At 37.9% G+C, this 26,333-nt stretch overlaps 1 protein-coding gene across 1 annotated transcript in view; it reads right to left on the reverse strand.

Moving 5' to 3' along the window:
• Nucleotides 1-26,333, reverse strand: part of ROBO1 (roundabout guidance receptor 1) — a 370,388-nt gene that overhangs the window by 111,846 nt on the left and 232,209 nt on the right. The window contains exon 3 of the mRNA XM_087818101.1: nucleotides 17,894-18,051. Within this exon, the coding sequence (XP_087674227.1) occupies nucleotides 17,894-18,051 (158 nt within the window). The remainder of the gene's footprint in view (nucleotides 1-17,893; nucleotides 18,052-26,333) is intronic.

The following is a 26,333-nucleotide window of genomic DNA, read 5'->3' on the forward strand; positions in this document are numbered from 1 at the left end:
GTAATCCCGGTAGTGGGGAAGCGGCATTTGCTAAGCTCTCAGACAATGTGCTGGCACCCGGCCTCCGGCAGGAATCCGAAGCAGGGCCCTGCTTTCTGATCACCCGCACCTTCCCGGCCCGCAGCGGTCACCGCATTAGGGGCCCGCATTTCCATACGCTCTAGACGCCCTGGAAGGGGGGCCTCGCCATCTACATACTTGATGAAAACAACAGGAAGGGTTCCTGGTCTCCTTCTGGGCAGGAGGCAAGCGGGAGGAAGGAGGGAAAGCTGGGCGAAAATGTTAAAGTTTCAAGCATCTTTACACTTTCTATTTTCCTTCAGAACGGCCTGAGATTTTAAAAAAATAAAAATAAAAGTGTTTTGAGACATTAAGGTAGGGAATGCCCCAGGTACTTGATAAATAAATAGGTTTCTTACACGCTAGCATGTTTCCTTTGAGAACTTACGATTATTTTCCTTAGGGATAAAGCCCGCTCTCATTCTCTCATACTTAAAGGCTTTTCTGAAGCCTTGGAAATCCCTCTCCAGATCTTGCATCTCCTTCACTGAATTGTTTACTGAGGAAAGAGATAATATAGAAAAATCAGGTATAAGATGTAGCTTTGCAACCAAAAGGGAAGAGGCCCATTTTCTATTTCTGGCAAGTGCAAACAAACTGCGATCAGGATTCTTATTTTCAGGATGCAAGAAGCAAAACTTCCTTTTCTTTGCACCCAAACAAGCATGCCTTCCTTCCAACAGCACATCAGGTGAGCTTTTTGTCTGGGTCTTCTACGGAGCATACAGCTTACTCTGCAATCAGTGCTGAAAATCAGAAATAAAGATGAACTTCGGATGAACTCCTTGGTATGTCTTCATTTCTACCCTAAAGCAAGTCAGATGATTTGCAGTATCTGTTACACAGGAATTTTTTTTTCAGGCATCACCCCCACAATGTTATCCATACACCTCCAGGTTAACAGACTAAACCGCTGGGGCTAATTAACTAGTTTGGCTACACAAAATCTTTTCTGCTTTTAATTACATTAACCTAATGTGACTTGAATTCAGCAGACCAAAAACGAAACCACTAATTATATTAAGGGCTTCAAAGATGATTTCAAATTGCCAGCCACCAAACTGTCATATAATTTATCTCAGTTCCTTTAATAGATTTTTGCATTCAAAATCTGTGTTCCTTACTAGAAATACTATTTTTAAAATACGTGAGAACGATGCATTAAAAGAATACTGATTTAGAATGCTAAAGGAGAGATATGTTAAAATTATATCTATTTATATGACACGTCGGTGTCATCATACCAGTGAGATACTGTGCAGAGCTTAATTTTTAGATTTTCTAAAAGATTAAAGGCTCAGAAATATTCATTTACAACAGCCCTGTCTGATAAACCCTGTTTGACAAACAAGGTTAACATGATGAGTAACATTTCTAGAGGACCAGGGTTTAGAAATTATTTTTTCTGAAAAACTTGATTCTTTACTACTGTGTCATAGTATTTTGCCAAGTAAACGAGATGAGGGGCTTTGAATTACAGCCTAGGGTATCATCTTTAAACAATTCACTACTAACTCTTTGGCCAGGATATCTCTTCATAGTGTTGCTGTCAATTCTGCCTGGCTCTTTGACCCACAGAACAGCTATCGAGCTGCTGCAAATACAGGGGAAGTGCTTTTCATGGATAGAAGACTCCTTGATGACAATGAGATGCAGGTACCCAGATGGCCAGGCACAGCCCCCAGACATTCTCCTTGTTGAGATGAACTGCAGGACAGTTTTGGACGGTCCCTAAGGACTCCTTTCAACAGAGACATGGAAAGAAGAATCACAATAACAGCCTTTTTTTTCCCCTTTAAAATTTAGCATGAATTCAACAACAACAAAAACCCAAAAAAGATAATTATTTGAGCAGGAAACAGAGTGAGAAAGAAAGTGGGATAATACCCATTCCTCTGCAACCTGGCTACAAGAGTGGTATCAGCCTTCAATGTAAACAATTCAGATTAAAGCTTACCTTCTAACATACATTATAGTACCTTTTAAAACAGCCAGGCTTTACTGCATTCTAAATTGAGCAAAACCACTGGGGGTAGTGTAATTACATTATATAAATGGTAGATGAAGAATTGAATAAAATACACTTCCCACAGCAATTAAAAAATATATATAACCAAGTAAAACATAATTCATTTAATTCAAATCTTACACAATATCAGAGAAATTACAGTGTCTCTTATCAGGCAATACTTCTTGCTCACACCTCCAGGTAAGTAATTCGATACGAACGCTTAACAGAGAAGCCATGTCTAACATTAAATAATTTTGCGTTTTTACTAATTATGATTTAATATCAGGAGGTACTTTATATTTCTGAATGTACACGTTAATAATTTTGTTGTTTCACTCTTTGGAACCTAAATTTTAATGTAATTGGTAATCAGACAAAAATGTAAATTTTTGATAAATCTTCATTTTCAAAAGGGAAGGGGAGGGCAGGAAGCGATGAACCAAAGAACTTATATGTATATATGCATAACCTGTGGACAGACAATACTGCTGTGAAGGCCTGGGGAGGGGATGGGAGCAGGGTGGAGGGGGCCACTGGGGGAAAAACTGAGCAGCTGTACCCCAAAGAAGGGCTAAACTAAGAAAAACAGATTGCCTACTCATATTTACATTTTTTTACTATAGATCACACACACACACACAAAAATGGATTCAGTCAGAGTTCAAATTGTGAAGGGTTTTCACCAGATGTTAAGTCCCTCCATATCAAAGCTCATCTCCTCCTTTAGAGCCTCCTTAAAGTGTAAATAATGTTCTTGGGATTTGCAACAACAAAATCTTATGTCACAAAAGGATTTGGGGGGTAAGTACATATTCATTGTAAAGAAAATACAAAAATGACAAACTGAAAGCAATCAAATGACCATTCTACACTTTTTTTGGTGACATTAAAAAACACACATGGCCTTACAAGACAGCCTTCACTTGTAATAGGTCTTTCAACTGTCCTCTTAGGATGGGACTGAGGGGAAATGGGCAATCAGGATCTCTCCATCGGCGACCCGTATTTGCTTGGGCTCCATGCGTACAAGAGAACATGATCCAGTGTCAGTTGTTTGCTGGTACACTTTACAGTACCATTTAAAAACCAACGTGATTTCAGCCAGGAGTTTAAACACACTTGATCATCAGAGAAAAGCAACAAGATACTCATGCAGAAATAGCAATTATCCCAGTGGGAACACATGGCTCTCTGCGCTGCTTGGGGAGCTGCCAGCTGAGAACACACGCCTGGGAGAATTGCTGCCCAGGCCTATGGCAGCCGCGTCTCTCTGTGATTTCATTTCTCCTCCTGAAGGCCTCACTTCTTCCTTACAGTGACTTATAAATTGGTCGTTGGCTGTTTGCTGCTGCAGGAGCACACCTAGGATAATTTGATTATAGGCTGCCCTGGGAAGAGCTGTGTCGCTAATTGCAGGTAAGTGGCAGCCACCCTGCAGAGAGACTTAGTGAAGTTAAAGGGAGAGGATGATTTTCTCCGTGAAGCTATAAATTACCACCTTTCCGTCTATCTAGTTTATATCACCAGAGGACCACTTCATGCATCCTGATTTTAACAAGGAATGAAAGAAACAAGAAACTCGGTTTCCTTCAAACGCGCCTGTTCTGCTTGTTTAAGTGGGGCTCAGTGTCCACATGAAGACATGGATTTGGCATTTTTCTCCTGGACACCCATTTTGCGGAGCCAGCCAGAATGACGTAGCCTAAAGCAATCAGCTTTATCGTATCCCAAACCAGGAGCAGACTGAGTGCTGGTAAAGTGGGGAGGAGAGCACACGAAACAGTGGAGGCTTTCTGCTGATCCCCCCGGGGTCTGGTTCCCAAGTCATTAAGATCAGAACCCAAAAGCGAATCCTCTAAAAAGGAGGCGACATAAAGCGTGGTTCTGGAACAAAAACAGCCTTTGCTATCAAGCTCCTCAAAGTTAAGAGAGTTAATTGGTTTTTATCGAGGTGAAAATTCTGGGTGTGACATGGTAGCACTCTGCATGCATATGAAAAATTAATTTAGCTCACGGCTATTAAAGTTAATGTATAAGTTCCTTCACAGGTCTCGTGAAACAATGTCCTGCTGTTTTAAAGGTAAAAACAAAGTCTTATGGGCAATTTTCATTTCCTACAAAACTAGGTTTGCTTTTTATCACCTCATCTGACCATCTGGCTATAATTCTGAATTTACATACAGTCACTGTTAGGACAGCCTGAAATAAAAATCCAGGGAGGAATTATGACTCTACTCAAGAAATAAAGATGATAAATGCTCATAGTATTTGAGGGGCGAAAAGCTCATTTCCAAACACTTGGCTCTTTCGAGTTACAAGCAGACCAGCTGAAAATACTTTTCAAACAGTAAATCCCCTTTTCTCTCCATGGGTTTTTATGTTCAGGTCTTCTCTACAATTTTGGTCCAGTGTGAGAATTTCTCTCACCAAGCGCCTTGCTAGGATAATACCTTTTCCAGACTCTGTATAATTTGTTACTCTTGAAATTTAAATTCACTTATATATTCTGAAGAAGACATATAACCAAGAGAGAGACAAAGTCAAATCAAGGTTGAGTATGCAAGGGATTCTTGGGTTCGGAGTGAATTTATGGAAATCAAATAAGGAAATTAGGAAAGGTTAATCACTTTATGGAAACATTTGTAATTTTCAAAAATAAAAAAAATCAATAAAAGCATTTAATACCATTTATTACGATTCTATACAAGTAAGGGTAGCTACAAACTGGAGTAAACAGTCATTCCCAATCTTTGGTCTTTAAATCCCAAAGAATGGAAGGAGAGCAAGAAGAAACTTGTAAGTGACAAGCTTAATTGATTAATCAGAGTCAAGGCTCATCAGACCAGGGTCAGAGACAATATCCATAAGGCCAGCTGCTTACTGGCTTTTATTGATTGTAAGAATATGCCAGAGCCTAGCTCAGTTATCTGGCAAATGTGTGCTTCATTTCATAAGACAGAGATAATAACATCCCTCTCCCCATCACTTCACAAGTTAAAACAAATATATCTACGTACTTCCTAAGAGAAAGCAAGTAAGGTAATTTACACACGAGACAGAGAATAAAATCTTGGGAAGAAAAGTTTGAGCTAGAGTTTAAACAAACTCTTTTTTTGGGTTACATTAAGCTTCAGAAGTATCCACGTGCACTTTCACTATTTCCTGAGAAATAACTCATGAACTAACAACAAATTAAAATAAATGCAGCCCTACTGGAGTGGCCCAGTGGGTTGAGCATGGTCCCATGCGCCGAAAGGTTGTGGGCTTGATTTCCAGTCAGGGGGCGCACATCTGGGCTGCGGGTCCGATGCCAGTTGAGGAGGGTCTGGAAGGCAACCCATCTCTTTCTCTCTCTTTCAGCATGTCCTTCGGTGAGAGTTAAAAAAAAAAAAAAAAAGCATCCTGCTGTCTTGTATCTATAGTTATCCGTGAAATATATTTGTTTGAGACAATCTTTCTCAGTCATAGATGGTTCAGCACCCAGGCCAACACGGAACGTACTGAACAGAAAACGCAGAGCAAAAAGTATTAATGGTGTGAAGGATTTCAGTGTTTTGAATTCCTCTAACCCTAAGTCTGTGAGTTATATTGTTTAAGCTTTGGGTTAAAATTCAGAATTTCATGAATTCTAGCTTGCTTCCGTACACACCTAATTAGGATATTCCAGCATTAAGTGATGGGAAAGGTTCTGGCAAAGTGATGTCAGCCAGTGGAAAATTAAGGAGCAAGATAAAGTCAATTTAAAAAAAGAAAACTTGATCTATGTACTTGTTTTTCTCCTGCATTGAATATAAATTCTATATGGCAAGGAGCTTGTCATATCTAATATCTAGCACAACACTTGCGTAGAAAGCACACTATCAGATTTTTTAAGATTTGAGAAATTCTGCACAGTATATTGGACTCTTTGATTTCAGTCATTATCTCTTCGGAAAAAGGCTTGATATTTTACAATTCGTTAAAAGTATACTATTTTATATTTCCTTGTAGAAGACAAATTCAAATTCTGAAAACTTCATACCAAATTAATGAACAAATTTAAATTCTTTGATGTTTTCATTGGAATTTTTAAAAGACATAAAAATTACAAAAACATGAAAAAAACTATGTCCTAAGTATAAAATGACTTCGATAGCTTTCTCCACAAACAAAAATATGTCAGTAAATCTGTGGTAAATTTCATAAACGTACTAACGTTTAAGTGCACTGTGGTGTATTCTTGCTGTAATTAATGCATCAACATGTGCTGTACACATGACATGGCTACACGTGTCGTCTTTCATTTTTATCAGTCCCACGGGAGAGGTAGAGTTTCCTGCTTGGGGATGGGAAAGCTAAGGCTCAGAGAACATCAGAACTTGCACCAGATCATTTAATAAATGGACTGGAGCTCCTTCTATACAGATCCAAAGTAAGGCTTCTATAGAGCACTTTCTTTTGGACAGAAAACAAGAGCTCACATTTAGTTTGCTTCCCACTCCACCGACTACAAACTAGCAATGTCTTGGAATGTATAGCTCTTGAGCGGAGGCCCAAGGCTTGGGGAAGAAGCAGGTGCTGTTGGGGGACCTCCCTGGGGTAGACTGATGGCCCTCCCTCCATCACAGGCACCTAAGCCTGACTGATCTGGACACTCGACCTAATTGCCATTAGCCTATCCATTGGGGGTGGGGGGTAGAGGGTGGGGGTGCATGTTTATACTTTACATGTGCATGTGCTATGTTTAGGAGGAATGTAGTTGGGTAAATTCTTACACTGGTTCCTATAAAGAGGAATGACTCTTCCCATATAAACATTTATCATTTACTATCATGGCATGTTTAAAATTTAAGCAGAATATTTATAAGCTTCCCTAATGAAGATGGGGAGATCTGGCATGATCTTTCACGAGCATGACGCACAGGGCACTCTGGTGACGTGATACGTCTTGGTAAGAGATGAGTGACACCATGAGTGTCAAAAGGCAGAGAAATAAGAAATAATGGATTCCTCGGTAAATTACACTTTACCCACTCAAGGAGACAAATTTCCATTATTTTCAACCAGTGTTATACAAATTAAGTTCAAGTGCCCTTAAAATTTTCCCTGCAAGAGATGCTGTCGAAGGCGACTTAGCATAAGCCCGTTTCTTAACATAAGCCTTTGAAGCCCTGTGCTCACCTAGACTTGTGAGAGTGAAGGAGAGAAACCCGGTGCCATCTGTTAGTAATTTTGCTAATGCACAGTAGATTATTTTACAAGTGTATGACTGATCATATTATCACATTCTTTGGGTTTAAAAAGATAAAAACTGAAATGGTCAGATGTTACCAATACTACCAATTAGTACTTTTAAAGCAGCCAGCCTTTAACAAAAGTGCAGGCTCAGCATTAGATTAGACAAGACATCATCCTCAGCATAAGGTTTGGGATTATTCCTCCAGAGCATCTAAATACAGTGACAATATCGACAAGATGAAGATAGATAAAGTCAAAATTACCCAATTACATAATGAAATGAAAATCCCAACCCCCTTTCACGTGCTCAGATTTAAAATAATTTAAAATTTGAAGAAGAAAAATCATTTCTTTTATTTCTATATTTTGGGCCATGTTTTAAGGAAAGAATGCCTTGTTTGAATCTTTTTTTTTTTTTGAGATTACAATTTATTCTGTCTCTGGTAAACATAAAAAAAAATATCTGGGCCATCCAGGAGCAAACACAAAACTTATAAGCAATTAGAAAGTAAACTTTTTAAAAACTAAGTTTACCAAAGAATATTTTGATATAATTTTCTCATATGTTTTCCAAATTACAGGTAAGATTTATAAGCAATGTTTTAAGATAAATTTTAAAACTATATCTTAAAGAAACATTTCATCTGTAATTAATTGAACACTGAAAATAAACTAAACTAGTTAGAATACCATCCTTGAAATCACAAAAGATTGTACGTTCAATTTGGCAAGCTACTTTAGCCTATAATTAAAGGCAGTGTTCCAAGACAGTAGTAAAATTTCATTCCATGAGTCCTTGGCTATTTTGGAGAAATTTAATGGCCTAAACAAATCAATCAAGTTGGAAAGTGAAGAAACACAGCTGCTTAACGAACACACATTATAAGGAAAAAACAAAGGTCAAAACAATTATTTGTAAGTGTGCTTTCTATGTTAGAATATGAAGCTGATCTGAAATTCCTATGACAGGCTTGTCACCTGATCACATGTGTCCATTTTTTAGTTATAATGCTTCTGGTTAGTATACTGCATTTGATAATTACTTTGAATTATGAAGTATGACTTTTTTTGGTTGATTACTCAAATTTCTGAGACACTTCCAACTTTCTTGAAGATCTACTCTGACTGAAGAAGGGTCACGGATGCTAAAAAGCAGCATATATCCCATCAGGTGTGGCCCAGGGAGCCTCAGGAGAGGGCAGAACTCCACATGGAAGGCCGCTTAGGCAGACCTGCGAGGCATTCCCCTAGGTAATGTAATGCTGCTTTGGCTGAAATGAACATCTGGGTGGAACTAGATTTGGAGGAAAATATTCAAAACTGTTTTAGGGAAAATCTATTTGGTAAACTAAAAATCAGAAGACCAGAATCAACCCAAGAGATTTAAGACTACGGACAATCTACAGGTAACACGAAACAGAATAAAACATCAACACTGTACAATACCAAAACTGTTCAAGATTATTTTGATTTTTCACATATGTTAGGACTTCTACGCATATTGAAGTTTTTTACACTCCTTAGAGGAAACTTGAAAAATTGTTAGTGTATTGTTTCCTGAAGTCACCAAAGGTCATTTGTTGAACTAGAAAATATTTAGCCTCTACTACTTCATTTCTGCATCCAAACATTCTTGCACCCTCTCTGCAGTGCCTGAGTCAGTGTACATGGAGTTATAAGGACTTTACTAGGAATTGCAACTAGGTGTATAAAGGAATCCAGGCAAAAATGGGCATGCAGACTATAAATTATAAAGCCCCATAAAGGCATATATCACACAGAAGGAGACTCATATATCTGATGTACACTTAAAAGTTGATCAAAACAGGATGTATCACAGTTTTATCAGTGTTGGTTTTTCTGGGTTTTTGTTTTTTGTTTGTCTGTCTTGTCCATAATATATCTAATTCAAAAGGGTCTCTTTAATTCTGAAGTTACAAATCTCCGGTCTCTCACTTCTCCAAATTATTACTATCAGTGTAGAATAAACATTAACTAGAAATCAAGATAGGAATCCTTAAAATAACACCTTACAATGAGGCCGTCATTGATAGCCTTCAAATACTCTCACTGCTCTGGTTTGATTCTCATAATAATCCTCATAAACAGTCAGGAAAGATTATTATCTTGATATTTTCAAAAATTAAAGGACTTGACCAAGGTCTAGTTGTTAGTGTAGTTTCTCAATGGAGTTTCAGACATAAGAGACTTTCTCCAGATGACCATAAGTTAAGTTTAACTTACTACTTAAATTGCTGTAACTTTTTATTTTTGAATGAAATTCTGAGGCAACCTAAGATAGACAATTACTTGAGATTGACTTAGATATGCTCTTTAAAACAAACTTGATAAAACAAAATTATGCACAATTATTAATCAAACTGACAGAAGGTCACGTCTGTACCCAAGGGATACATAAACAGGTGAAGCTGTTAAACCCTACAGATTGAAACTACTACTTTTTACACTAGTACCACGATAAGAATTATTGAATTTAGGATACAAAGCAAAATCGTATGAATTGAAACCAGTAAAACACTTTACCTGTGGATTTTTTTGCTAAGATATATCTTAATCAAATCTAAGTGTTGTATTAGAAGGGTTGATCAGTTCTAGTTTGTCATGGGAAGAATTAGAACAGAAGAAGAACGGTGTTGAGAGGTCTGGTCTTACTCCTGACTCATAGCACAGATCCATTAAGTCACTCAGGGCAAATTAACTCTCCTGACTTTCCTTTTCTTCTTAAAAATGAAGAGGCTTGTGTATTCACCCTCTCTCAAGTCAGCTTATTCTCTAAGAGCCTGTACCTGTAAGTCACACATACAGGAATATATTTACTCATATAATTAACCTGTATGCTATAGCTGCCTTCTCTTATTGTTAAGCCAATGAAAAACCATGCTTTACGGGGGAAATGATGTGGATGATACTACCTTTCAATTTTATAGGTGAGCGAGAAAATGAATATGTAAGTGCATATGAAAATAATGTCATGTATGCTCAGAGCAGCAACTTTACAGTTCTGGGTATATCAGAAGACATTATTCTGATTTATATTTCATGCATTTAACATTGTTTAAAGAAACATGTATTGAACTCTTACTATAAGACAGACACAGGGACAACAGTTGGCCTTTATGGGTCTTATGTATTGAAGATGTGTGATATATAAATAATGAGCTGCCACAGATAAAAAGAAAAATACGTAGTGAAAGGCAAAGGCACAAATAACAGGAAGATGAATCTAGTGTGGGTGTGCACAGTGGGGCTTTGCAGGAGGCTCCTCTGAAGAAGTTGCCTTGAAGTCGGAACCTGAAAAATAAGTGTCAAACAAAGGGGGTAGAGGGCTCAGAACATTCCACGCAGAGGGAACAGCATATGCAAAGACTTTAATAATTTGGTAATTCAAACTCTTGGCATCCAAGTTTTTAAATGCACATGTAACTCAAATAATGGAAAGCTAGAGAAACACCCAAATACTCACTGGAGTTATGTTTATAATATTGTCACCTATACTAATGTCTGTGCTAGAATGGAGAATGCTTTAAGTTTATTGCAATCCTTTCAAAAGAGTATTTGGATTTCACAAGGAAGCCTGAAATGTTTGGCTTTCTCTTTTCTAGTTTCAGTGTCCAAACGTGATGACTGTATGTGTAACTATTTAAATAGAATTACAAGTTTTTGGAAAGTTTCAGGATGTTTTCTTAGGAAGATGAACCAACTTTTCTCAACCAACATACCTCATCCAAATCACAGCATTTCTCCATGACGATAAAAATTGTACATTACTAGAAAAGTCCATTTACTACACACAGTGGCTGCCTTAGGGCACTGGGGCTTCATTCTCTCGTAGAATTCCAGTTGACTATTGCATTTCACAGTAAAGGTGTACATAAGACTCAAATTAGCTTCTTAATATTAGTATTAATCTAAATCCTTGATTTACTCATCATACTCACCAACACTAAATACTCATAGCAATTCTGAACAAGTGGAAATTTTCTCACAGTTGTTTATCAGCTATAGATAGAGCTTTATAAGATACATAAATGCTGGATCTCTTTTCATACACATTTATATGGTCTTCTTGTTTATTTGGAAAAGTGAAATTGTTATGACACAAGCAGTTTCTGATTTTTCTTTTCCATTAAGGCTTTGATGACTAAACATATCCAGAGTTCAGACAGGTATACAAACAACAATAATAACCAGAACACCCATGAATATAGAGTGTGTCTCCATTTACAATGACAGTTAACATATATTTTTCACTGGATTCCCACAATGAAACCATGAACCAATATAGATATTATCAGACAATTCCTTCACAAATGGAAGTAATGGAATTTATAGAGATCAAAATGTCAATGAGATCATGGGTTTAATAAGTATTTAAACCTGAAGTTATAATGTGGTGCTATAATGCCTAAGATTATATTTTATTCTATTAACCCACTGTATTCAAATTTGAAAATAAAGGAGGATAGGCCATAAATTTACTTTTTAACTCAATTCTTCAGTCCTATGATTCATATAATAGATTTATATTGATTTAACTTAAATTTAAATCATGGCTGACATATTTATTTCTTTCAAAAGATAAAACATATAGTGTAACTCTTCATATAAAATGGACAGAAAAAAAATTCTGGTTCACTACATGGGCTTCCTTTGACCTTCACACAACAGAACTACATACGTATTTAACTTGCAAGAACACAAATTTAACTTCCCAGGGAAAAGGGGCTCTATGATGTCAGCTGCACTGAGTATGCTGATTTCCTCTAGGGGAGGAGAGAGGGAAAGGAAGCACAGACAGTGAACAATGAAAGAAAGTGGAGGACCAGAGGGAAGCACAGCTCCAAGGGAGGGAGGAGCAGATGGCGAAAGGAGGAGCCACGTGGGAATCCGGGGAAAGGCAGCAATTGGCAAGGAGAGGGCTCGATGCCAAATCTGCAAAGGATCCAGAGGACGCTGGGGATCTGGATGGGATGTGAATCAGCCGCTATTTACCAAAATATCACACCAACAAGGGAAAGCAAAGATACCTATAAAGACACGCAGGAAACAGAAAAGTACTGGAAAAAGAACTGATGACATGTTGCATTTTAACAATTGTGCCTCTTTAGCCTGAGACTGGGAAGTGTTAAATTATTATTTTTTGTATAACTGAATTTTTTCTCCTAACTTCAGTAATACTTTTCTAATCCTTAACTTGCTTATGACAGAAATTGTATTCTTTAAGCTCTTCTATTTACTTCAACTACTTTTTACTTACCTTGTATGAATGTGATTTCTCATTCACATATAAATCAATTCCTTCAAGCCATCCAGGCTTAGAGTGACCAACTGTCCCAGTTTTCCCAGAATTAAGGTTTTTTCCCAGGACTAAGGATTTTCAGTGCTAATACCCAGACAGTTCCCAGCAAACAAGGATGGTTGGACCTCCCATGTAAGTAAAAACCTAAAGAAGAGGCTACTAAATAAGCTTTTTCGTTATGTGAAAGCATGTTAATACTGTAAGTTTTTTCCTTATTTTTCAAAGAAGAATAAATTAAGTCTTAACACAGTTATGTGGTAAGTAGGTGACATCGACAATGACATGATTTCTGTTTGGACTATGGTTTTGAGGGAAATAAATAACTTATAATAAAAGTATTTCCCCATCATCCAAGTTACTCTTTTCAATTAAGCAAACCAAAAACAAAATCTATAAGACAGAGAGAATATTTGTAGCATGCTCCATTGAGGACAGGCAGGAAAACCAATAAAAAATTCAAGGCACAGCTTATCTCAAGGAATAGCACAAGTCATTCAAAATCCTTTATGTCACAAAGCCACACACGTAGAGGATGGGAAAAGCATGTATTATTAACCTCTAAATCTTAGCTTGAAAGCTAAGAATTTCAAACATGAAAAGATGAATGTCACCCTGGCCAGTGTGACTCAGTTGGTTGGGTGTCATCCATGCACAGAGAGGTTGCTGGCTCGATTCCCCGTCAGGGCACATGCCTGGGTTGCAGGCTCCATCCCCAGTAGGGGGTGTGCAGGAGGCAGCTGATCAACATTTCTCTTTTGCATTGATGTTTCTCTCTTTCCAAAGACCATACTAAATTTTTCTTGGGCCTTTTTGAGTCTACTTGTCGGCTTTTATTCAACATAATCCTGTAATTTTTCATCTTTTACATAATTAAGACCTTTTACAGTCTAGAAAAGTATTTGTGATGTCTACTTTCAACTGTATTTACCTTTCTCTTTAATTCAAGGGCAACGTTAGGTTTTGGGGTTTTTGTAACATGAACTTTTTTTTTCAATATTTGGTATTACTTTTCTTCTCACTCTTCACAGTCTCAGTGTGACAACCTTACAAGATAATCTTGAAAGTTGGTACAATAGTTCCAAAATGAAAACAGTACATCACTTTTTATAAGGTATATCTAAATGTTGTTCTATGACGAAAAGAAGTCTTTGGTCCTCTGGTTCATCTCTATGAGAAATTTCCATTTATTAATAATAATGGATATGACTAAGTCTCTGACATCTGAAGTAAATCTATTTAATCCAGCCTGCCAGTTAAACAAACTACTTCTATTTCTCACTCTAAATATAAATACTTATGTTTAGAAAAAAGACAAACATCATCTAAGGCCTCCTTCAAATTATTCTCAGAAATACATGCCAACAGAGTTCTAAGAGATTCTTCTCCAGGTAGAAAAATAAGAAAATGCTATTTATATATCCCTGGTTTACAATCATCATAGATCTAAAATTTGGCTCAGAATCCAGGTCAATATAAAAAAGAAATGACTTAACATCAAAAAATACAGGTGCAGCTACAATTCAATTACATATTTCCCCTTTTCTGTAGGGCGTGTCTTTGTTCTCACAGCTGGGAGAGACGTACTTTAAATTTTCAACAAAGAAAGTCACCACATTAAAGAACTCTAGAAATTCCTATAACCAGAACTGTAGCAATAACCGTGCAATCTTCAGTTGCCTTTCATAAGGATATTATGGACTTTAATCTCCTGTTTCTTCTGTACTCAACACATTTGGCAAAGTATGTGAACAACAGAAATGAAAACAATCATGTGAAAACAAAGCTCACATAAAATATCTAATAGCCAACATCTCTTAAGAATTTCTTTTCAATTGGGGGGGGGGGAAGGAAATAACATTGGTCATTCTGTTTCTGTTTTAAGTTTCTGTTTTGATTACTTAATTTCAGTTTTGCCTAAAGGAAGAAAATAAAACAAAAACAATTACGATCTAAATAAAAATTGTAATTTTAAACCGAAACTGCTGATTTTTAATCTATTCATTTCCCTGCATATATAAATGTGCATTTTACCTCTAGTGTTTTATCAGTTTAACAGTCATAATTTACACAAAACACACAGATGGTCTTAGAAATAGTAAAAGTTTCAGATGTTACAACTTCCTAGCATATGGAACACTACCATGAATCATCATTTTGGCAGCCTTTAAATGATTTTAAAATTATTTATACATTAACATCTTGGCCTCATTTCATAGTCACATGTTATTGCAACTTTAAATTGTTTTATTGCTGTCTGGTGGTGGTTCTTATTATATTGACTCTAAACTACTAATACGTGGGGGAACTGGTACTCGATATTGACAGAATAGCACTCTCGAGACAGCAAAGGGTAAATGAAGATCCTATAATAAATTAAATATTATTGCATAAACCACAACATTTTTTCAAATTCAATATACAACACAACGGGATGTTCCAAGAACTATTTTAAAAATAAAATTTATTAGAGCGGTTTTCAACCCTTAACGTCACAAAAATGCACAGATACAAAATAAAACACACACGCCCAAGCCAAAAGCTTTCTGGTGAATTTCATTTTCCTGTTTTTAAATAATACGTACATGCTGATGATTCCCATATTCCTCAAAACAGGCTACATTAGTCTGTGGTAAGAAATTCTCTGTGACTTAATACAACCAAGATTCATTTCTCATTCACTCTACATGCCCATCATGGGGAGCCAGATGTGGGTGGAAAGCTTCGCAACACAGGACTCTGGGGCCCAGGCTCTTGGGTGGCCTCCCTGCTGTAGCCTCACTACCTGGAACATGTGGGCTCCTTGGAGGCCACATGGAGAAGAGCATGCTGGAGGCTCCCTCAGTAGTATTTAATATCTTTAATTTCCACTCACAGCCCATGAAGCTGAACTAGTCAAATTGGTCTGCCCCACAGCGAGGAAGCTGGGAAGCAGAGTCTTTCATCTGCCCAGAAGGAGGGGAGGACTGCGCAGTAATAAGTACTTGTTATGTCTACCACAACTCAATTTCTTCTCCAGCCTCAACCTCAACTCTGAATTTCTGACTCATGTTTCCACTGCTTACTTGACATTCGTAGATATCTAATACGGATTTCAAAATTATAGTGTCTAAAACTGAGCTCTTGATATCTTCCGCCCCAAATCTTCTTTTTCTACAATTAATGACATCTCAGTTAACGGCAACTCTAATTTCCCGCTGCTCAGACCAATGCATTAAGGTAACCCTTGACTGCTCTTTTCTAACAAGCCACGTCCAAGCTGTTAGCAGATTCTGACAGCTATTGCTGCCCAGCAGATCCAGATGCTCCCCACTGCTCCTCCCTCCCCTCCTAGCAGACTGGTCCAAACCACCATTTCCCTTTTGCCAAGATTGCTGAAAAATGCTCCCAACTGGTCTCTCTGCTTCTGCTATTATCACCCTTCTGTGGATTCTGCTGAGAAACCTCAGATGTTTCACACATCACTCAGCAGAAAAGCCAAACTATTTGCAAGGCTTATAAGGTCCTACCCAGTCTGGTTGGTTGTTAAGCCTGATGCCATCTCCTCCAAATCTCAACTTCACTCATTCTACTCAACCCACACACACCGTTTTGCTCCTTTTTGAATCTGTTGGGTATGCCCTCCCATAGGTCTTTAAACCTACAGTCTGTTCCACTTAGAACACTGTTCCAGGTACCTGGAAAGTTCCCACCCTTCATTTTTTCCAAGTCTTTATGTGAAACACTCTCTAGCCATTCTATTCAAAACTGAGATTCTTTCCAATCCCCAGTCACCTGTCTACCCTACACTACTTTATTGTTTCTAGCACTTTCTATAGTCTAATTTACTACGTATTATATCAGGCACTTTGGTTTATCTGTATACTCAGTCACAGAATATAAACTCCAGAAGGGCACTCACTGGTAGCTGTCTAATGCTATGTCTCTAATGCTGAAACATTTTATCATTAATTTGTATTAAACACAAATAGGTCATCAGGAAAGACATGAGGGAGGAGGCTAATGATGGCTTTCGTGTGTGTGAATCATTAGGTCAGGGAAATGGGAGTTATAGAGAATGATCATTAAATGGCTTTAAATAGGCTTTTAAGAGAAAGGATTATCTTAGTTGTGCATAAATCTAAAAGGAATCTGTTAACAGTAATAAAAGAGGCATTTGTTCCTTTACTCTTCATTCCCCTGTGCTCTTGACTCCATTTCCCAAAACCAAGGTTTCCACATACGGTTCACTTTGTCGAGCTATAAAAGAATGCTTAAAAGCAGAGCTCGGTTACTCTTACCGCAATTCCTCAAATCACAAAAATCCTTTGAGATCCTCATTTTTATTCACATCAGTCCAGGAAAAATGCTTGGTTTTCTTTCAAGGTCCCTAAAACTTTGTCTACCACAACCTTCTCTATTTTACAACTCTTTAATTATGCTAACCTGCTAAGCGGTTGTTCATATATACTGCATGCATTTATTAGGAATGTGTGGCCTGTGTTATAACCGTTCTTCTACAAGTTTAACACGGACATTCTCCTGGGTAACCTGGCCAGTAAATTCACAATGGACAGAGAGTGTGAGCAGAATAAAGAAAATGGTAAAGGGGATCAATCATAGAATCAACAGGAGCTGGTTGTTTAGGTGGCTTAGTAAACACCTTTCATGATACAGAAACGCAAAGAAAAAGGAGAGAGCCAGAGAATCAGTGATGCGAGAAGAAATGCATCATTCCTTACTGCAGCTACTACTCGGCTTGTATCACAACAGAATTCTGAAATCTAATAATCTAGTCACACAATTTTATTTTGGAATGAGTAAATCCATCATCAACCATCATTCAGATGAGATTTTATTTTCGAGAAACAGTACTGAGCTATTCTATAGAACAGAAAAGCAATTTAAAAAGCAGAAACAGACAAAATCCTGAGGTGACTTTCAGGGGACCTACTGGAAACATACTCAATGGCTGGTTCTTTAAGAATAATTTTTACTATAACCCATGGGAATGTGATATGCCCTGAGTTATGATAAAAATTAAGTGATACATAAAAGTGTTAACTTTTAGACATAACACAGAAATTATAGTTTTACTAATCTTCAAACTAATCGACATGCATTTTCCTCACTTATTTTCACGTTAATACAGGGAGAATTAAAATATATTTATTTGAAAAGAAAAGTTTAAAAAATGGGAGATAATGCAACCCTTTAACAGAGACCAGCAACTTGGCTTTTCTCGCTTCCTTTGGTGAAGCTGTTTAGGGGGGGCCTGCAAGCGGTCCCCTGCCGAGCTCGGTACTCACGGTGATTCTTTCGTCCCTGTCGTCCAGGGGAGAGCCGTCCTTCTTCCAGGAAATGGTGGGCTCGGGGTGGCCTCGTGGCGGCTGGCACTCCATCACGGCGGGCTCCCCCACGGCCACCATGACGTCGGAAGGATTTTGTCTGAAGTCATCCCGAAGTACTGCAGGAGCAAGATGAACCCGTTATAGTCAATGGTACATAAACGGTCCTTCCCACCGCAATTCAACAAAAGGGACCTTTATTCTAATAAACCACTGCAGGGAGCTCTCTCCTGCACCTTGGAGCGTCTACAGCTACTTACAGGCCTGTGCTAGTCCACAGACCTCCGAGCTCATGCGAGCACCGCAGGGATCACTTGACGGGCTCCACGGCCGGTGGGAACGTGAACTTGGCTGCTCAGTGCCCTCCAGTTAGGGTTCGGCTTATCTTTACCTTACATCTCCTCCCTACATTTTCTCATCCATGTGCTAACAAATATAAGCGAATCCTTCTTTCACTTACATAACACACTGGGCTGACGCTTTCTATTATTAAATGAATTACATACACATACAAACCAAAATATTAAAAGCAAAAATTAATATACTTCCACTCATTTAATTCAGATATTTTAAAGATATTTCCAATTAGTGCAGAAGAACATATCATTATCATTTAAATATGCTCATTATAACAATTTTGGACATATTTGCAAAGTGAGCATGCTGAAGACACTATTTTTTTTTTTCATTATCGCTGAGTGAGGGTGAGTGTTAGGAGGCACCGATGATGACAACTACACTGCTACCAACAATGTACCTTTGTATGTTCTGTATTTTTTAGTTTTGAGTTTTGGTTTTTATGGGGGGGGTAAGTATGTTTTCATTTAATTCTTAAACCTGTTCAGGGTGAGAGATATTATTAACCCCATTTATATTATTAACCCTATATTTTAGAGGAGCAAACAATTATTACTGTAATTTCCACTGGACTACTAATGTAATATTAACTTACTATAAAACAAGCAGTATTATTCACTTAGTATCTGTCAGAATAAAATGTGAAAAATAAACCAAATATGTATTTCGAAAATAGTTCACACAAGAAAATTGTCCTCTGTATCTTTTTAACATCAAAAAATTATGCCCCGGCCGGTGGCTCAGTTGGTGGGAGCGTCATCCCGGGCACCAAGAAGGCTGTGGGCTCCATACCCAGCCAGGGCGCGTGCCTCGGTTTGGGGCGCGATCCCTGGTCAGGGTGTGTGAAGGAGGCAGCAACTGATCGATGTTTCTCTCTCTCTCTCTCTCTCCCCCTTCCTCTCTCTAAACATACCTTGGGCGAGGGTTAAAAAAATGAAATAAAAAGAATAAAGTAGAAAAAGTAAAAGAAATCACGAATTGTTTGGCATCAGCTGGTCCTCCAGCATCACTCTCGTTTCCTAGGCAGTGATCCTGAACACAGCCTCCCCCTCGTTGCAAAGCCGGCCTGGAGACGCCCACTTAATGCAAAGTCTAAACGCCTTAGCGTCTTTCTCCCACTCCACTACCCCCAGGGTACAATACAGCGCGAACAAGTCTCGTCATCTAATTTGAGGGGGTACTTGAAGAGTTTCTTGGTATGTTCAATGCATAGATCTGAAGTGATAAATGTTATATTTTAAAACCTATTAAACTGAATATCTGATACTACAGTTTTGCCCTGGAATGGATGTCTTCCCACCCAATGGCACTTTAAAATACTTTCACGAGCAAAGTACAAGACTGTGAAAAACTTATGCCAAAACGTGCTATTTCAAAAGTCACATATATGTTGGTATTCAAACCTTGAAGAAGCTTAGAGGTTTACAAAATTGCATATTTTCCTCCTGGAAAATTCTCTTTTTCTATCTTCTGTGCCAACGAAGCGCATGCATACAGCCGAGGAGGCCTTACCACCCGCGCACACAGCAGCACCTTTAATGTGCAGAGTGAGAAAACCCGGGACACTGTGACCATGCGGACATTCGGAAAATGCCCCTCCAGAGAAACACGACCGCGCCACACTGGGAATTCCAGCTTCAGCGCTCGACGTTATTTATTAATAGATACATACGCACAAAGGTAAACCTTGCTGAACTGCCGTTACCACGTAATAAAAAATAAAAATAAAAAAACAGAGTAGGAAGACTTTCACTGTTCATAAATTTATATTACGATTAAGTGTTAAAAATGTACCACAAATGAAAATGTAAGGTTTATAGAAAAAGCAAATGGACTGACTTCAACAAACAGCCTGTGCCTTTGCTGGTCACGTTACTAACCCGTCATAACACCTCTAAAAAATTTTAACGCCCTTTGAAGACGCAAAAGTAAAATACTGTTCAAGTAAAAATAAATAATTTGCACAATTTTTCTACCCGGTAAGCTGAAAACCAACGGTAATACTATGTCTTATTTACAAATTGAGATCCTATCTCAAATAAACCAATGAATAAGAAAATGTCCTTCAAAAATATCAAAGGTCTAAGTCAGATAAATCAAAATTTCTTTTCGATTTACTATGTTTTTTGAGTTTGTCAGTATATAATGAAAAGCTAACAAAATGTAATCCATTAAAGATTGTTGCTTAGATATCGTTCATGTAATTATTTTTGCAGCTGTAAAGCATAAAACTCTCGCATTGCCTATGGCTAAAGGCAACCCTGCATACAGTTATGAATTTCAGATTTTTTTTTCTCTCTTCTATAAAAGCAACCTTTCTTCCTTAAACTTGTCCTGAACATTTCCTTTTGGGGGAAAATAGTATGTGTCACATTATAAAATGATATGAACTTTTAGTTAAATTATCCAATTTTCTCAATTCATGTGTGTATTTAGGTAATTAAAAATTGAATTCAGATGATTGGCAGCAGCTTGGCAGAAAAGCCAATGATACCCGTAAGTATTCTCAAATACGACCTTTTCTGGAAAAAGCCTCTCCTTTTCTTTTATAACATCTGTATTAATCAAAGTGTCTATTATGCTATTATGAAATGGTATGAATAGGATGAAATTCTAAAATTTGGAACTCACTTCTGAAAAAAGAATTTAATATAATTTGAAAAAGAGCAAATAAAATGTATAATGTAGCCAGGCGGATATCACCTAAAATGGTGATAAATCAGAGTTCATTCTAATATTTCTTCCATATTTATGTATTTGTTTCATATGTTCAGGTTTGTACATGTACTTTGGCTCAACTGTTTCCTTTTTTTTTTTTTATTCCATTAAATTAGAAGAAGCATAATAAGCTTCAATGAATCTTCAATCTCCCGGAAGCTCTTGTCTAAAAAAGTGGTTAACTGCCCTGGCCGGTGTGGCTCAGTTGGTGGGAGCATCACCCTGTACATAAAAAGGTTGCATCTTCCATTCCCAGTCAGGGCACATACACAGGTTGAGGTTCGATCCTCCGTACGGAAATGTCTGTCTGTCTGTCTGTCTCTCTCTTTTTCTCTCTCTCTAATCAATAAAAATATATCCTCGGGTGAGCATTAAAAAATAATAAAAAATAAATAAAACAGGGGTTAACTAAAATTTATCCTTTAAAACAAAACACAATTATTTGTCATTTTGAAAAGCTAAATATCAATTTTAATGCAATTCTCAGAATAAGTAAAGATGTTTTCCAAAAAGGATTCTAAAATTCAGTGACAACTTTGAGATCTGTTTGGGTAATGTTGAGAAGACAGGAAGCAAAGTGGAAAAAAAAAGTGAAGTGTTAAAGACAGGTTGTTTCAAGTATAATGCAGACTTTTATAACTGTAACACTCTTTAAAAGCACTATGGAAAATGTTAGGACTGAATGAAACGTAAAGTTATTAAACAGGTAGAGGTCTTTGACAACATCTAATCCATCCCATGAAATAGAGGCAACTGAGTCACAGGAAACGACACTAGCTTGTGTTATTTGTCAGGAAGAGACCAAAAGAAAACATAGATATCCTGATTTCTAATGCAGCGCTCTTTAAAAAACAAACTAACAAACGAAATATCACTATTTTACCATAAAAAGCAATTCTCCTATCTAATCCACTGTATTTCCGACAAATCCACTCCATTATTACAGAAGGCTTGATCTTCTGCGGCTGGACCTCAGTGCACCGCAGTCTCCTGACTACCCAACATTGGTCAGGCTCAAGTGTTCCTAAAATTAATTTTGTTCCCTAATCATGTGGTGAACATCTGTGAACTACAAGTTCATGAACCACAGAATCTCAATGCAGTCAGGGACCTGAGGGATGTGTGATACAAACTTTTTCTTTTGGAAATTAATAATCTCGGGCTCTTCGGAGGAGAAAGGAGCACCCTGCATAAGTAATAATGATAGTAATGTTAACAATAAGAAAACAATGTTAGCAATGGCCAATGTTTATTGTACATCTACCCTGTACAGAACCATGCCAAGAGTCTACTCATCTGGTCCATAGAGCAGGTTATGGTAAAGTGAACTTATTCGTTTCATTTTACGGATGAGAAATTTGTAAATATTTATCAGCAGAGCCAGAACACAGATCTCCAGTCCACCAAGGACTCTTCTCTACAAACGTAGCCACCTACCTGATCTTAACAAGACAATGTTCACAGTTCTAAATACATGATATAATCAATAGTTCGGCCTCTCCACTGGAAAATAAGTGCAGTGAGAAATTTCCCTCCTGAAGGTGACCTGCCTCTCTCTCAGTGTGGGCTGCATTCTGGGTCCTCCTCAGACCCGTCCATGTGCGGAAGAGGCCACTCCACCTTCCATGGGCACGTTAGGAATCACAGCTCATCATTCTGATCACGTATGTCATGCTCATACTTCTCAATGATTCTGCTTTATTTCAGCAACAAAATGACTAAAAAAGTTGTGCAATAGTAAGTGTTTTAATTAAATATGGGCATTTTAATTAGAAGCAATTATCTTGGGGAAAACAGAAGATAATACGCAGTACTGGATTTTTTTTTTTCTACTAAAAGATTACTTTGTCAGTGAAACCTTGCAGCAAATAGTTGTAAACTGCCAACTGGGGAAAGAAAGAAAAAAATCAATGAGATCCTTTAAAAATAAGGTATATTAGAGGAAAAAAGTAAATGAGGAAGTATATTCCCAAAGACAAAGACACTTTAGAGATGCTCAGTAACGGCTTAACTTTATTACAATGGGCCACTTTAATGGCTTTCAAGCTTATTAATCACAAACTTTATCATTAGTTTTAAGTAGAGAATATATTACTTCTATGACATTTAAGGCCCACTTACATGCTGACATAAATGTTATCTAATTTCAAAACAATTACTATTCTTTCATTTAATACATCTGTCTTGAGCACATACTTTGTGCCTGGCTATCAAGCTCCGACTTTGCTATTTTTCTTGCAGTGAAGTTTATATAAATGCTCATGTCTGTCAAGAAACAACAATCCTTACTCTATCATGAAAAGGCAATACGATGGGGTTTCATTGCAGGTTATTTTGTATTAAGATGTATGTTTTGGAGGGAAGATAAAAAGTGTATCATAAAGGCTTTTGTGGCTATTTATATTCCTATTTTGTAAACTTACAGCATTATCCAGAAGAGCAAAGTGTTATCTTGGGTACAAATGTGTTCAAAAGCCCTGGCCAGTTTGCTCAGTGGTTAGAGCGCTGGCCCTTGGCCTGAAGGGTCTCAGGATGGATTCCCAGTCAAGGGCACATGCCTCTGCTGCAGACTTGATTCCTGGCCCAGGTCCGGGCGAGGGCAGGAGGTAACCAATCGGTGTGTCTCTCTCACATCCATGTTTCTCTCTCTGTCTCTCTCCCTCCCTTCCACTCTCTAAAAAAAAAATCAATGGAAAAAATATCCTCAGGTAAGAATTAACAACAACAACAAATATGTTCAATATTCTTTACCATTTCTTAAAATAAAATAATAATTCCAAACTTTTAAAAACATTTCAACAAACAGGGAGATTGCACAGGAATATACCTTAACTTGTTGAAGAGAAAAACTAAAATGACATGTAAAATAATATTTTGTCAAGCATTATCCTCTTATACAATCATTTTCTAAAGCTAAGGAATTGATTTTTAAAATAATGCATGCAAACATCAATTCTGTATAAAGTTAGGATTTCGTCATGACTGCTTCTTAAAAATACATGTTCACTTTTTAAAATCTGGCATAATATATCTATGAATGTTTTTTAATAATTATGTCATCTTCTACTTATGTTTTTTATAGCATGCAACTTTATTTTTAAACATTAAATTATGCTGCGGTTAAGATCTTGGAAGAAAATACGCTGGTAGAAGCACTTATTTTCTTAATTACTAGAGCTTTGAAAATGTCAGAAACCTCTTATGCCCTACCCTAAGAGAGCAGTATTTTTTTCTTTAAAAATAAACAAAATAAGCCAGTCAGAGAAAGAAAAGTATCACATGATCTCGCTCATATGTGGCATCTAAAGAACAAAATAAACTGATGAACAAAACAGATCCAGAGACACAGAAGCATGGAACAGACTGAGGGATCTCAGAGGGAAGGAGGGGGGTGGGGGGGTGGAAAGAGATTAACCAAAGAGCTTATATGCTTATAAGCATAACCCATGGACAGACAATAGTGCAATAAAGCCTGGGGAGGGGGGAAGGGGTGGGGTAGAGGGCGTCAATGGGGAGAAAGAGAGGACACCTGTAATACTTTCAACAACAAAGATAAATTTTAAAAAATATATCATACATCCTGAAAAGTTACAAAGTATGGATGTATGTCAAACACCAGTCAACCTTAACATGAGTGAACAACACTACAAACAGAAGGAGAAGCTATGACCAGAATAAAAGTAATTAATAGCAATTTATTTGTTTTCAAAACAATATATACACCCATTCCTGGTCTTTTAATGGTTAGAGTTACTTCCAGACTGGGTCCCAGCTTAAAGCATGTTCCCATTGTACAGAGACGTCACCACACAATGGCACTTCCTAGGACCCCGCATGGCTCTCTGCAGTCAGTTTCACGGTTCCATTATTTCACTTCAGGGATGAGCAATGCTACCAGATACTCCCTAGTGTTCATTACAGCGGCACTAAGTCATCAAGACAAAGGGAAGGGAAGCTTGGCATACTAGATTTAAGTTAAAATCTGTAATGTATTCCAGAGAAAGATGGACATTAATAAAGATGAACATTTATACAGTTAATATTCAGCAGACTTGAAGTCTAGGAGATCATAAAAAAATGTCCTGCCAAAGGAAGTCAGGCTGCTAACATCTTATGTCCTAACTTAAAGATGTCAGTAGCTTACTAGATGTTTGCATTTTACACACTTTGAACTAAACTATAAATTACATAGATGTATTAAAGAAAAAATGCAGCATTCGTAAAACACCGTTTTATAAGTTGTTATTTGTAAATATATTTATTTAGGAGTCAAAAAACCTCCAGTCAGAAATGTCAGAATCACAACACACATCCTTCCACTATGCTGTGATTTTAATAGATACATTCCCAATGACTCGGTTATTTCCATACAAAACAGAGGGTTTTACACTATATCTTGCTAGGGTTATTATGAAGACTAATTATTTAGTGTTTGTACAGGACTTGCCATTTATATGGTGCATTACATCTGCAAAGAAGTATTACTATTAGTCACTGTGAGGAATTGCCAAATTTCTCAGCTGCCAGTACAAATGGAAAGGGAGACAAAGAATGGCATTGATGAGGGTTTCCAAGAGCCGGAGCAAAAGTCACACTCGGGAGTCGCCTGGCAGGTTAAAAAAACACCGACAGATGAGGCTATCTGAGCCTCGGGTCCCTGGCTGGGCCAAGACAGCCATGTGCTCTTTCTTTATAAAATCTAACTTTCTGTGCAGCGCCCTGAACCAAGAGCATCTTTGATCAAAGGAATACCCTCCTTCAGTCGTTGTCTGTCTGTCTGTATTAAAACGCCAGCCCCATGAGAACACGGCGTTGGTCTTTGCCATTCTGCGCACCCAGGGTCGGGAGCAGGGCCCACGACAGTCGGCGTTTCTAACACACCTTCGAAGGCCGGCCTGGGCCCTACACTCCCGCGTTCAAGGATCAGGGCAGTAAGCAGACAATAGACAGACAGACGCACACTAACTACACCAGGGAACTGTGCTCCGTGCCCTGAAAGAAAAGCAGAGGATACCGTTTGGGAAACGAAGGAAAAACATAATTTAGACTGGCCCTGAGGGAACCCAGGGGAAGTGACAGTTACACTGAAGCCTGAGAACTGAGTAAAACTGGTCCTAGAGAAACGCATGCAGGCGGAGGAAATAACTCAGGTTGGAGAAAAAGCTGGTACAGTAAGTGAACTTGAAAAGACTGGGACCCTGTGCTGCGGGGACAGGTGGACGGCCCTGCAACAGGAGGCCGGCAGGGGGAAGGGGCGGGTTTGCTGGACACAGCAGCCGTGATCGCAGCCGTGATCAAGGGTCACCTTTAACTTTAATTCCTGTGG

The sequence above is a fragment of the Miniopterus natalensis genome, chromosome 6, assembly GCF_054644295.1.
Source record: "Miniopterus natalensis isolate mMinNat1 chromosome 6, mMinNat1.hap1, whole genome shotgun sequence".
In the NCBI taxonomy this organism is placed as follows: domain Eukaryota; kingdom Metazoa; phylum Chordata; class Mammalia; order Chiroptera; family Miniopteridae; genus Miniopterus; species Miniopterus natalensis.